Source organism: Nyctibius grandis, chromosome 17 (assembly GCF_013368605.1).
Source record: "Nyctibius grandis isolate bNycGra1 chromosome 17, bNycGra1.pri, whole genome shotgun sequence".
In the NCBI taxonomy this organism is placed as follows: Eukaryota; Metazoa; Chordata; class Aves; order Nyctibiiformes; family Nyctibiidae; genus Nyctibius; species Nyctibius grandis.
This window is the reverse complement of record NC_090674.1, coordinates 1,883,833-1,897,347: the sequence shown is the minus strand read 5'-3', so window position 1 is coordinate 1,897,347 and position 13,515 is coordinate 1,883,833. Positions and strand designations below refer to the sequence as shown.

Genomic DNA, 13,515 nt, shown 5'->3' with positions numbered 1-13,515 from the left:
TGCGATTTCCCCCCCTCTTTGTTTTTATTTTAAGCTCCACTTGGTATTCGTTCTCGGAGTCGCCCAGGGCTGCACCTGCCCTAGGTAAAAGGCTGGTCTGGAAATTCATGTTCCACACGCCCTTACGGCCAGGCTTTTCTTTTGTGGCCGCTGATCTCTGCGCGTGCTGCTCCGGTTGAGTTAGAGGGCTGAATAAATGGGCTTTAAAAAATGCTTAGAAGGACAGATCCTAACCCGATAGCATCCAGAGCTTGTGTCAGAAGGGATCAGAGGCTGGCATTTCTCTTCCAAACATCCATGGAAGCCGGAGATCTTTGTTTGTTTTTTGAAAAGTATGTATCTGCTCTGCGAGCCAGGAAAAACCATCAACTGGGAAAGAAAATAGCTCAGACCAGCTTTTAGCTACTCATCCCGACTGAATAAACAGCGTCAGCTGTAAAGAGATGTTGCCTTCTATGTTTAGGAGTAGTTAATTGTGATGCACTCTCTGCATGCTTGAATTTTTATCCCCAAGGAAAGATAATCTGGTATCAGGCTGGATGGTGTTATCAGGGCGTGGAGCTTGGAAACCCGGCCAGGAGAAGCCCTCTCTGCGTTCTTCATCAGCCCCGACCAAGGGAGCAGTGGAAACCAGTGCAATTAGCTAACGATGTTCTGTAGGCACTTCGGTCCGTGGTGAGGAACAGAAGCAGTTTCATTTGCAAGCGTAATCCAGGAGAGGAAGAAACCCTCCCCGTGTCAAGTGTGTTCCTGCAAGCCTTTGAACCGCCGCTCTCATCCTCTGAAGAGCCCAGACTTTGAGCAGGTCGTTGCGGGGCCCCACGTAATTGAGCCGTGTCCCTTTGATGTCCCTGCTGCCCTTGTCCCGCGCTCCTCCGCATACTTGAGACCTGAAGTCACAAAGGCTGCTGGTCGCCTTCCCCCTTCGCCTGCCCTGCCCAGGCGTTGCTCTGCCTCCCTCGAGATGTTCCTGCCCTTCCCGGGGACGGTGGCAGCAGCACCCGGCAGCTCTCCCCTGCTTTAGGGTGAAGTGGTGTTAATTCTCCATGTTTCAGCTGCTCTTTGTCCACTTGTTTCTACTCACTCACAAGATCTCTGAAGCCCTTTTCAGGACGACAAGCTTATGGTGCATCTCTTTTGCAGAGAGCACCTGTAGATACCACAGCTGCCTGGTTGGAAGAGGCTTTGAGAGCCCAAATCTTCCTTCGACTTGTAAAATCCAGATTTTTTTCCTGCGTAGCAGAATGAAACCCCACTCGTTTACACCCAAAAACAAGCAGAGCTTCCTGAAAAACCAGGGCTGGCCTCTGCCCTGGGCTGTTTACATGTTGTTGACTCACTTGGGAACCGTCTTGGTGTCTGAGGCTGGGGTTGACCTTCAGGTTACAGCAGGAGGAGGGTGGCTCTTCTCACTCTGCACCATCCCAGACCTTTCTGAGCAAAGAGCCAATCTGTTTCTCCATCCTAGGATGACTCTAGCTGACCCTTTTTGTTTAAAAAGAACCCAATTTAAAGCCAGCACCTTTCACCCTGTGCTGCCTCATAGCATCCTCAACAGAGAAGCCCAGCAAGCCAATCTCTACAAGTCAGGTAGAAATGTTTCTAGCAGTCTAGTTTGCAATGCCAAGCTTGGGAGAGCAACTTTATGCTCTGCCGCGGAAATATTTAGGCTGGAAGCCTGCTGGTGTGGATGAATGAATTGCACACAGCCACGGAACGAGCCAGGAGAACTGGAATTTGGGAACAAAGAGTAACCAAACGTGACCCTCTTCTGGCACCCTTGTCTTGGCCACGCTATCTATATATGTGCTCCAGCATAAGAATTGTTTCCTGCACAGCTTTATTCTCTTTTTCCCCCCATAGATGTATACCTGAGAGCAGCAGCAAGCTGTGCTTTGTCCGTGGAGAAAGGCTCCGGGACCCTGCAGCCACCTCCTCTACGTCTGGCCGGGGGTTGCTTTTTGGCTGGGCTTCTACCACCCACCACCTGGAACCCATCGCAGTCGAATTGCTTTTCTCAGCTGCAACATCTTAAAATAGCTGCTCTGGTTTCTTTTAAAAATAGTCTCGGTTCTGCATGTCATTACCTGCTAAAAATGTTTCTCCAAGTCCTATTAGGACAGCGGAGGAGAGGGAGGTCGGTTTGGTGGATCAGCCTTTTTGGAGAGGGTGACGGTGCTTCTGTGGCCACGTGCGCAGCCTTGCCCTTGAGCTGCCCCCGCTGCCCGGCGCGTGCGTCCCGTTTTTTTCGGGTGATGTATTTATGATTATTTTGAAAGCGTGACTGCAGAGGTGGAGGAATCTGCCTGGTGCTGGTGCTGGCCATGGGAAGGAGGATGCTCGGCGCGTCAGCCCCGGCTGGAGAGGGTTTAGCTTGTCCTGAGAAGCAGTTCAGCGCCTGCCACGTGAGCAAGGCAGTGACACAGCACTCGCAGGCAGCGGGGTGGTGTCGGAGCAGCGGTAGGTTGGGAGGTGAGCTCAGCACCTTGCTGTGCTGCAGGAAATCCTTCAGGGTGGACGGCGTTTTCCAGGAGCAACATATCACGACGGCACCCAGCCCGAGAGGTCGTATCATCTTGCTTGTGCAGGTCCTGCTCGGGAGGTCCCTGGCCGCTGCGGAGCCTTTTGAACCTCAAACAAGCCAAGCACAAACTCCTCTAATAATTTTGAGAGGAGCACTTCATTCTGTGGCCTCGGGGAGCGACTTAATTCACACAGCGAAGTGTTCAGGGTTTAATCGTGCCACTTGGCAAGAGGGGTTCGGTGCCCGGTGCCGCTCGTACCTGAGTGATGTGCCACAAGCGATGCCGGCTGCGTTAGAATCGGTATTCGCTCTCCCCCCTCCCCTGGGAGCAGTTACGAGGTATTTGGAGGTAATTATTGCTTTTATTCAGTGCTAAAGCAATAATTTCAAGGGATACGTTGGAAAGCTAGCAATTTCCTGCCAGTGAGTGACAGATGTTTTGCCGTACATGAGATGTGCTTTCAGGCTCCTACTAATTACCCTGACACAAATTGGCAGGAGTTTTCTTCCCAGGCTCTAATTTTGCCTTCTTTTCTGCTATTTTTTTTTTAAAGGTGGACTCTCCATGTTATCACACTTCAGGAAAACCTACGCAGAGTTGGGTGCCAGCATTCGAGCGTGGTTTCCTAACCTTCCCCTTCTCTATCCCTGCCCAGGTTCGTACCCCTCGCCCAAGGCTGGGGCCACGCTGGTGGTCTACAAGGACTTGCTCGTGCTGTTTGGTGGGTGGACGCGGCCAAGCCCTTACCCTCTGCACCAGCCAGAGAGGTTCTTCGATGAAATCCATACGTACTCGCCTTCCAAAAACTGGTAAGAGCACATCTGGATTCAAAAGCCCAGGCTTTGATCCTGTAAAAATGTGTCTGTAACACAGCTGGAGGAATGCCGGAGGGCGTCTGTCCGAGCCCACCTGGGACCGGCTCGTAGGGAAGCTTGCTCTTCTAGGTGTGTCTGATCCTGGTGTTTCAGTAAGAGACACAAAAAATAAACCCCAAAAAACCACAAGAACATACTGGAGATGTGGGCACGCTGCTGTCTGGCACCTCTTGGGTGGTGGTTGCTTCTGTACAGCTCTTGACTCGTACCTCAAATATGGAATCATAGAATCACAGGCTGGTTTGGGTTGGAGGGACCTTAAAGCCCATCCAGTTCCAACTCCCTGCCACGGGCAGGGACACCTTCCACCAGACCAGGTTGCTCCAAGCCCCATCCAGCCTGGCCTTGAACACTGCCAGGGATGGGGCAGCCACAGATGCTCTGGGCAACCTGGGCCAGTGTCTCACCACCCTCACAGCAAAGAATTTCTTCCTAAATATGCCAGACACCCCGAGTGTTCCCATCCAGGCAGGTGGGAAATCTGGAAGTGAACGCGTTAAACACGTAATCGCTTTGTCTGCAGGACAGGAAGGTCTTTGAGGAAAGGAGGAAATAAAGCCTTAACTCCTGGACATCTTGCTTTTAGCCATGGTCCAAAACACAAAGCTCCTGTGACCCTCCACGGGAGATGTGATGAAGCAAGTGTCTGCACCATTTTAGTCAGCTCGCTGCCTTTACAGCTCCTGGCCTCTTAATAAAGCATCTGGTGACCGTGGAGACGGCAGGAATTTCCCTTTCCCCTTTAAAACACCATTCAGCTGGTTTTAGACTGGGCTTTCTCACTGGTGCTTGTTCATGAGAAAGGAGCTGAGTGCTGTATGAAAGCGGCGATGGTTCCTGCTCCTCTTTCATTGAGAACTTTTCATCATCAAAAGTGTCAATTATCCAACGCGCTTTCGGGCAGTGTCGTTAGAACGCTGTAATTAAACCGCGTTGGAAATAATTCAGGGCAAACTTAATTGAAAGGGGCAATATTTCCAAGTTGGCCTTGTGACTTTGTCATGCTTTAAAAATGTTCAGTACATTAGTATTTCTAATTAGTTTCATTATTATTTGGATCTTTGGAGGTTTTCCCTGAGGTTTTCCTCTGTAACATGTTCTTGAGGAGTTTGCCGGCCCCTGGGATTTTTCATTTTGCCATTCATCTTCCTCCCTATTCCCCCAGGTGGAACTGCATCGTGACCACCCACGGCCCCCCTCCCATGGCAGGACACTCCTCCTGTGTCATCGAAGACAAAATGATCGTCTTTGGGGGCTCACTAGGATCTCGGCAAATGTAAGTTTGGGGTGAGGGTGTTTGACAAAGTGCTCCTGTGAGCAAGGAGCGTGTTGTGGTGGTCATTTCAGAAGGAAATCTCCACAGGGTTTTGGGGTCTGCAGGCTGCCTTAGCGCACCTTTCGCATCTCACAGCAGACCCCTTGAGCCTCCAGCCCGTGGAGAACCCAATTCTGCCATAAAACTCTGCCCTGAACCCATGTTTCAGAAGCCCTGAGGTCCTGGTTGTATCATCAGCGCTTGTTGTCTCATCCTTGCAGGAGCAACGACGTCTGGGTGCTGGATCTCGAGCAGTGGGCTTGGTCCAAGCCCAACATCTCAGGGCCCAGCCCTCACCCGCGAGGTGGCCAGTCTCAGGTGAGCTTTCCTTCACCAGCTCAGCTCCCCAGCACCAACACACACACAATGCCAGAGATAAACCCGACACGGCTTCGTTTCCAGCTTCCAGGCACCCAATTTCCAAGTTATCTTTTCAGCCTTTGCCCGACGGGGCCCTTCTTTTCTCTTGCCATCTCTTCTGTGAGGGTGCACTTTTAATCTCCCCAACGCTCAGACAGGTACCGTGCCGTGTCTTGCACATGACTCAGAACTCTAACGAGCATTTCTAGGAAACAAATTGGTATTTTCACCCGGCCATCATCCCCCGTGGCATTGAAGATCAATGAAGTGTTATCACAAGTTGGTTTGGCTCGGGGCCCTTTTGATTGCTCCGCTCTCCTGAGTCTTGGTTTGAGCCACTCTGGATTGTACCCGCTCAAAGCACGGCTCTGGCGGCGCCTGTTTTATTGCCTGCCCAGGGCAGGGAGCTCGTGGAAGTCACCTGGCTTGATGTAACCTTCCCTTTATGGTCCCCAGGAGGGTGGTCAATGGTTCCCAGCGTGCAGTTCCTCTCAGCCTCACAGGGCACCCAGAAGAGGTCGGATGGGTCATGTTTGAACGTGCCTTTCCATCCACTGGAAAAGGAAACTGAGGGACTAGCTCACCCACCACCAGCATCTAACAAATATTGCTGCAAGCACGTGCCCTCTCAGCCAATCCTTCCACCTTCTCCCTTATTTGAAGAGGGGTGTTGAGTCCCCCTGCCCTTTGGCTCAGCACTGGGGACAGCTTTGCGTCCCTCCTGCTCTGAAACGCTGTTCTTTGTCTCCTCCAGATCGTGATAGACAACGAAACCATTTTAATCCTCGGTGGCTGTGGTGGTCCCAATGCAGTAAGTATCCTGTGGGGAGCGTGGGCATGAACTGTGCGTGTCTTGCTGTAACTGAGAGCCATGGGTGCTGGACTGAGGAGAGGGGGTACTCTGCACGTTACCCAGATGGCATTTTATCCTCCAAATCTGGACACCCACACAGTAGATAATCTAGAGAAGCCGTCTAGCTATTGCTAGAGCTGCTTTAATTAAGAAAAAAGCACCCCAGGCGCTATCTGAGCAGCTCACTGAGGTTAATTGAGCCTCAGAAGAATTAGCCCTGATTTTATACTGGAGTAGAAGTTGGAGATGAAGGGATTTGTCCATGGCCACTGTAGGGTTAGTCACTCCTGGGCGGTCAGATCCTGATCTGGGTCACCCTTCCTCTGTCTGCAGCAGCAAAGCACCGCTCCTACCTCTGATGGGATGATCTCAGCAGCAAACCAGGCTCCTGAATCTGTCACACTTCTCTTCACAGCTCTTTAAAGATGCCTGGTTACTGCACATGCACGCGAACCCCTGGACGTGGCAGCCGCTCAAGGTGGAGAACGAAGACCACGGAGCTCCGGAGCTGTGGTGTCATCCTGCCTGCCGGGTACGGACGCGGTGCTCCCTCACATACATCCGTTGATCTTTATTGCCTCCCCAGAACGCTCCAAACCCCCTTATTTTTGCCCCAGTACAGCACACAGGGTCATCCTGCCGCTTGTAACCTCTCCTCTCCTCCTCTTCCAGGTGGGACAATGCGTTGTGGTCTTCAGCCAAGCTCCCAGCGGGAGAGCCCCGCTGAGTCCCAGCTTGAACTCCCGCCCCTCTCCCATCAGTGCCACGCCACCCGCCCTGGTCCCCGAAACACGGGAATACCGCTCTCAGTCTCCTGTCAGGAACACGGACGAAGCTCCCTGCGTCAACGGCCGCTGGGGCACCTTGCGACCCAGAGCGCAGAGGCAAACCCCTTCGGGGTCCCGGGAAGGCAGCCTCTCCCCGGCTAGAGGGGACAGTTCCCCTGTGCTCAACGGTGGGAGTTTATCACCCGGAGCCACGGCGGCCGGCGGTGCCTCGTTGGACAGCCCCGTGCAGGTCGTATCACCCAGCACACCTTCTGCAGCCGAAGGGTACGACCTGAAAGTGGGGCTCGCCTTGGCGCCGCGACGGGGATCGCTGCCGGAGCAGAAAGACCTGCGTTTGGGATCCGTCGACCTGAGCTGGGAACAGAAACCCACTTCCATCATCTGCCAGCTGGACGGGGTGGAGGGCAGGACAGTCGGCGTGAGCGTGAGGAATCCCCCCGAGCAAACCAACGGCATCCACACGCCTCCCCACGTCGCCAGCTCCCTCCCGGGGGCCGTCTCCCCCGGCGCGCTCCGGAGGAGCTTGGAGGCCGTCAAAGCCCTCTCTTCCAAAGGCTCCTCGGCTTCTGCGGCGTTGAGCCCTCCCTTGGCTTCTTCCCCGGCGTCCCCGGGTGCCGAGGCGGGTTCGGCAGCACGTCCGGGCTCTACCCAAGGTGACGGCCATTCCTTACCTCCCATCGCTCGCCGCCTGGGCCACCACCCGCCGCAGTCCCTCAACGTGGGGAAGCCTTTGTACCAGAGCATGAACTGCAAACCCATGCAGATGTACGTGCTGGACATTAAAGACACCAAGGAAAAAGGACGAGTCAAATGGAAAGTATTCAACAGCAGTTCGGTGGTGGGGCCGCCCGAAACCAGTTTACACACGGTGGTACAAGGCAGAGGGGAGTTAATCATATTCGGTGGCCTCATGGACAAGAAACAGAACGTGAAATATTATCCCAAAACAAATGCCTTGTACTTTGTGCGAGCAAAAAGATAATGCGGCCCGAGCCCTTCGCCGCCGCCACCTCCTCCCCTCCCTCCCCGCAGCCCTTCCCTCTCCTTCCCAAGTTCTTACTCTGTCACGCAGACGTTCAAACTGTGAATTAGGGAGCAAGAAACCAATAAAAAGTCCGAGCAAAACCTCCAGCGCTGCCCCACCAGTTCCCAGTATGATCCCAGTTAAGCGAATTGTGTTTACAGGTGGGGAAGGACCCACGCCGCTGCGATCCGAGCCGAGGATTTGGGGTGTGCAGGTAGGGAAATGTGCCATCCACTATCCTCTTGAGGTTGGTTTTCTCTTCCAGGGGTTTGAGAGGCTTCAGATCTCTCCGAAACTCCTCGTGGGATGGGAGTGAAAGTGGTTTTATAGGAGCAAACCAGATCCTGGCAGGCAGGAGGCTGGGAGCTTGCGTGCACTGGTTATTCCCAGGCTTGGCTCCCTGAGGAAAACAACAGCAATACCCCCCGGAACCTTCCAGCCCTGCAAACCTACGCTCCACACAAACACGATGCCTTTTTTTTTTAGCCTCTCACCCCTTTGGCCTGCCGCTCTCGCTCCTGTCCTCCGTCCAGGACCGTAAGAAGGAAGAAAGGACAGGCTTTTTGTATCGAAATGCCAAAAATATTAAGAATTAGCCGGGCGTTAGCATCCTCCCCTCCCTGCCCTGTGCTGTGTTGAGCTGGGTCAGGCTTTGGGATCAGCCCCGATCCCTCCTGATAGCAAAAACCGCACACCATTTACTCTCAAAATCCCATTATTCCCCCAAAGCTGAGAAATTTAGCTGTAAACTCCCTTTTAGCCTTGAAGGTTTCGTTTTCACTCAATAGCCCAAACCCATCAAAGGCTGAACCAGAACCTCATAGCTTGGGAACAGGGTTTGTTGGGTTTTTTTCCAGCCAAAAACATGAATATTGGTAAATTTGAGGGTAACTACGCCTCCGCTTTGCACGTGCCTCCCGCTAAGACTCAAACCAAGTTCAAATCCGAAGGGATTGAACCTGCGTGGCCTGGGACAACCTCCCTCCTTCCCTTTCCCCTCAAGGGAAGGGGGGGAAAAAAATGGGTGGATTCTACCAGGTTTTGGTCAACAACCTCCAGCACCCAAGAAGTAGGGACCCTCCCCAAACCGGCAGCGCCATGACGTGGCCCCTCTTTCCCCGTGGGGGGTTTTTTCCCTGCCCCTTCCATCCCCACTGAGCTTTTTGCCGGACGGAGCCTTAAATCTCATCCCAGCCGCGTGGGGACGAGGAGGGTTTTGCTTCATCGGCAGCGTTTCCACCTCTGTAAATAAATCCCTCGTTCACTCCAGCCTCTCCCGCTCCGATCCCAAATATATTGGATTTAAGGGAAAGCAAAATGCCATTTTTCCCCCCCAAAAAAACAAACCTCAGGAGCACTTCGTGTGATCTAGGAAATATTTCTTCTCTGCTTGAAGCTTCGCTGGCAGTGGAGAGCTTCAGCATCGCTTCCCACCTCCCTTTTTGCATGTTTCTTATCATCCACCCCAAAAAAAGAGTCAAAAAAGGGATGGACGGCGGGTCGGCGTTGGGTTGACGTCCTCCTCCTGTGGAGCATCCCTCGAGGGGCGTTTTCCCCAATGTTTAGGTGATCTCCTTCCTCAAATGGTCCCAAAATGCCTGTAACCAGTCCCAAAATCTCCATAACCAGCCCCAAAATCCCCCTAACCGACCCCAAACCCGCCGAGTGGGTGCGGAAAGGCATGTTCTGCGCCATCAAGGAGAAATTCATCCCAAATTTTGACCCCCTCCATGAGCCACCGGTGCTGTGAGCGAGGTGTGTCCCCCCCCACCACTCAGGTGTCCCCCCCTCATCGTCCCAGGAATGAAAAGCGATTTTTGGTGATATTTAAAATCTTGTGTACATTTTTTTTTGGGGGGGTCTCTCCCCCTGCCCTGCCCCATCCAGATGAATTTTTAGCAGTTTAACAAATAAAAAGGAAAAGAAACGGATGGTTGGTGCTTTTGGGGAGGGGTCAGGGGGGTGGAAATGGTGTGGAGGGGAACCCCCGCTGCGCTCCCCACAAGTTTGGGGGTGAAAAGGGGGGATTTGGGGTCTTGGGTAAAAAAAAAAAGGCAGTATTTCTACCAGGGGATGTTGAAGAAATAGATGGAGGTGGGAAAAGGGGGGCACAAGGTTGGGGGGAGGAATGGGAGGGGTCAGAAAAAGGGAGGCAGTGCGGGAAATTGGGGACCCCAAAGCCGGTGGGAGCTAGAGACTGGGGACCCCAAAGCATGCCAGTGTTCGTAATTAGGGATGGGGACCCCAAATCCTGCTGGGGCTGGAAACTGGGGACCCCAAATCCTGCTGGGGCTGGAGACTGGGAACCCCAAATCCTGCCAGCACTGGAGACTGGGGACCCCAAAGCATTCCAGTGTTGGTAATTAGGGATGGGGACCCTAAATCCTGCTGGGGATGGAAATTGGGGACCCCACACCCTGCTGGGGCTAGAGATTGGGGATGAGGACCCCAAAGCCTGACAGGGCTGGAGACTGGGGACCCCAAAGCTTGACAGTGTTGGTAATTAGGGCTGGGGACCCCAAATCCTGCTGGGGCTGGAGGTTGGAAACCCCAAATCCTGTTGGGGCTCAAGGTTGGAAACCCCAAATCCTGCCAGGGCTGGAGATTGGAGACCCCAAAGCATGCCAGTGTCGGTAATTAGGGCTGGGGACCTCAAGTCCTGCTGGGGCTGGGGATTGGGGACCCCAAAGCCTGTGGGGGATGGAAACTGGGGACCCCAAAGCATTCCAGTGTCAGTAATTAGGGCTGGGGACCCCGAATCCCGTGGGGCCGGAGCTCCTCCCGGCCCCAGCTCGCCCCGGGGCGGGGACCCCCCCCACCCCCCAGGGCCGCCCCCATGAGATGTAGGGTCGCGGCCCGCTCCGCGCCCCCACCCCCTCCTGCGCATGCGCCGCGGTGAGGGGGCGGGGCCGCCGCGAGGCCACGCCCCCCGCTGACGTCACCCCGAGGCGGAAGCGGCCGCAGGTGGGGCGGGGGCCGCGCCTTAAAGGGGCCGCGGGGGGGAAAGGGGGGAGCCCATGGGGGGGGCCTTGCACCCCCTCTGCAGGGTTTGGGGTGCGGGGAGCTGCTGGGGGGGTGCGGGGACCCCGAGGGGGCGCGGGGGGCTGCGGTGCTTCGCCTTTTGCATGTTGGGGGGGGCAAGGAGCCAATTGGGGGGGGCAGGGGGCCCATGGGGGGGTTCACGGACCGGGGGGGGGGTAGGGACCCCATGGGAGCATGCTGGGACCCTGGGGGGGGCAGGGACCCCATAAGGGGGGGTCAAGAGCCCTCGGGGTGTTCAGGGACCCCATTGGGGGTGCAGGGACCCCATGGGGGGGTCAAGGACCCCATGGGAGCATGATGGGACCCCATGGGGGGCTTCAGGGACCCGAGGGGGGGGTCAAGGACCTGGGGGGGGGGTAGGGACCCCATGGGGGGGTCAAGGACGTGGGGGGGGGTTAGGGACCCCATGGGAGCATGCTGGGACCCTGGGGGGTGCAGGGACCCCATAAGGGGGGGTCAGGGACCCAGTGGGAGTTCAGGGACCCCAGGGGGGTGCTGGCACCCCGGGGTGGGGGGGTCAGAAGGGGACACCCAGCTCCCCCAAGCTGTGACCCCACGGGGGAAGGGAAGGTGGGGGGACACCCACCTTCGTGTACCCCCAGGTTTCGGGGGCGCATGGCGGGGCGGGGGGGCTGCGCGCTGGAGCCGGGTTGGCTCCTCTCCCCCGCCGGCCGCCCCTACCTGGACTCCATCCTCCACAAGAACCAGCGGAGAGCGTTCGGTGAGCCCCACACCCCCCCCAACCACAAAACGGGGGGCCAGCACCCCAAAAAAAACACCCTTACACCCCCCCACCCAGGTCTGCTGGAGCACCCGGTGCTGCCCCCCTCCTTGGCCGCCCCCATCGTCACCTACAAACTCTTCGTCACCGGCAAGAGCGGCGTGGGCAAGACGGCCTTGGTGGCCGCGCTGGCGGGGACCCCCGTGCCCCCCGCCCACCACGAGACCCTGGGTATGGCTTTATGGGGTGGGGGGACACGTGCAGCACCCCAGTGTCCCCTGGGGGGGTCACAACCCGTGGGTATGTCCCCCCGCCTCCCCAGGGATAGAGGCCACCACCGTGTACTGGCCGGCCAAGCCGCGGGCCAGCGGCCGCCCGGTCATCTTCCAGCTCCATTTTTGGGATTGCGGGGACGGAGCCCTGAAAAAATTTGAGCATCTTTTGCCCGTGAGTCTTGGGGGGGACAAGTTTTGGGGTGGGGGGACACCCACACACACAGGACCCCCCCGTGATGGTGGCTGTGTCCCCCCCAACAGGCTTGTAAGGAGGAGGCGGACGCCATCCTCTTCCTCTTCTCCTTCACCGACCGCTCGTCCTTCGAGGAGCTGCCGGCCCTCATGAGCCGCCTGGTCGGCCCTGACGAAGAAAACCTCGTTAGGGTGGTCGTGGGCACCAAGTATCCTTCTCGGGGGGGTCCCTGGGGGGGTCCGTGTCCCCCCATAAGGGGGTTTGCACCCCTATATTTCACACCGCTTGGCATCTCAGCAGGCTGAGACCGCGCACACTTCGTTACACCGATGGATCGGGAAATCCCACTTATTTTTACGGGGTTTGGGGGGGATTTTTTGGGGGTGTTGGTGTCTCCCTTGACCATATGTCCCCCCCCAAGTGGGTTTGCACCCCCATATTTCACACCACTCCGTACCTTGGCAGGCTGAGACCGCGCACACTTCGTTACACCGATGGATCGGGAAATCCTACTTATTTTTATGGGGTTTTAAGGGATTTTTTGGGGTGTTGGTGTCTCCCTTGACCATATGTCCCCCCCCAAGTGGGTTTGCACCCCCATATTTCACACCACTCCGTACCTTGGCAGGCTGAGACCGCGCACACTTCGTTACACCGATGGATCGGCAGCTCCTACTTATTTTTATGGGGTTTTAAGGGATTTTTTGGGGTGTTGGTGTCTCCCCTGACCTTATCCTCTGCCCACATGCGGGTTTGCACCCCCATATTTCGCACAGCTCAGTACCTCGGCAGGCTGAGACCGCGCACACTTCGTTACACCGATGGATCAGCAACTCCCACTGATTTTTATGGCGTTTTAGGGGATTTTTCGGGGTGGTCGGTGATTTAGGGGATTTTTCGGTGTTTCCCTTGACTGTGTGTCCCCCCCCACCCCAGATTCGACCTGTCCTCCCAAGCGGACGTGACAGAGAGGGACGTGACGACCTTTGAGGGGACGTTGGGGCTGCGGGTGCTGCGGGCGGGCAGCGGGCCGGGGGCCGGCGGGGGGCGCGGGGGGCTGGCCCGGGTCGCCCCCCTCCTCGACGCCCTGGTCGAGAGGCTTTGGCGTCGGGACCAAATCGTTGCAGGTGTTGCCCCGGAGGATGAGGGGTCCCCCCCTGCCTGACCCCCCCCTCTTTGGGGGGGCTCTGTGGTACCGGGGGGCCCCTCACTGCTGCCCCTGAGAGGGGAAAAGGGGGGTTTTGACCCCAAATCCATGTTTTTCCACCAAAAAGATCCCTGAGTCATTGATTTGGGGTGCTGGGGGGTTGATGGGGCGATGGGGGATTTGGGGTGCTGGGGGGTTGATGGGGCGATGGGGGATTTGGGGTGCTGGGGGGGTAATGCGGGTGGGGGTGCTGCAGGGTTTGGGGTGCAATGGGATCATGGGGATGGGGGTGCTGGGGGGGATTTAGGGTGCTGGGGGGGATTTGGGGTGCTGGGGGGGGATTTGGGGTGATGGGGATGGGGTACTGTGGGTGCTGGGGGGGATTTCGGGTGCTGGG

General features: G+C 56.3%; 2 protein-coding genes across 3 annotated transcripts in view; both read left to right on the top strand.

The window, feature by feature from the left end:
- FBXO42 (F-box protein 42) overlaps positions 1–7,847 on the top strand; it is a 49,112-nt gene extending 41,265 nt beyond the window's left edge. For both annotated transcript variants that reach the window (XM_068414622.1, XM_068414621.1), the window contains exons 5-10: positions 3,181–3,334; positions 4,566–4,676; positions 4,937–5,033; positions 5,830–5,886; positions 6,344–6,460; positions 6,601–7,847. In XM_068414622.1, the coding sequence (XP_068270723.1) occupies positions 3,181–3,334; positions 4,566–4,676; positions 4,937–5,033; positions 5,830–5,886; positions 6,344–6,460; positions 6,601–7,698 (1,634 nt within the window). In that variant the 3' untranslated portion in view covers positions 7,699–7,847. The remainder of the gene's footprint in view (positions 1–3,180; positions 3,335–4,565; positions 4,677–4,936; positions 5,034–5,829; positions 5,887–6,343; positions 6,461–6,600) is intronic.
- A 2,803-nt stretch (positions 7,848–10,650) lies between these two features.
- Positions 10,651–13,244, top strand: CPLANE2 (ciliogenesis and planar polarity effector complex subunit 2). Its single transcript, XM_068415231.1, has 6 exons — positions 10,651–10,704; positions 11,385–11,503; positions 11,582–11,734; positions 11,826–11,950; positions 12,040–12,179; positions 12,908–13,244. Exons 2-6 carry the CDS (start codon positions 11,398–11,400, stop codon positions 13,134–13,136), a joined length of 753 nt encoding a protein of 250 aa, XP_068271332.1. The 5' UTR covers positions 10,651–10,704; positions 11,385–11,397; the 3' UTR covers positions 13,137–13,244.
- The last annotated feature ends 271 nt before the right edge of the window (positions 13,245–13,515 follow it).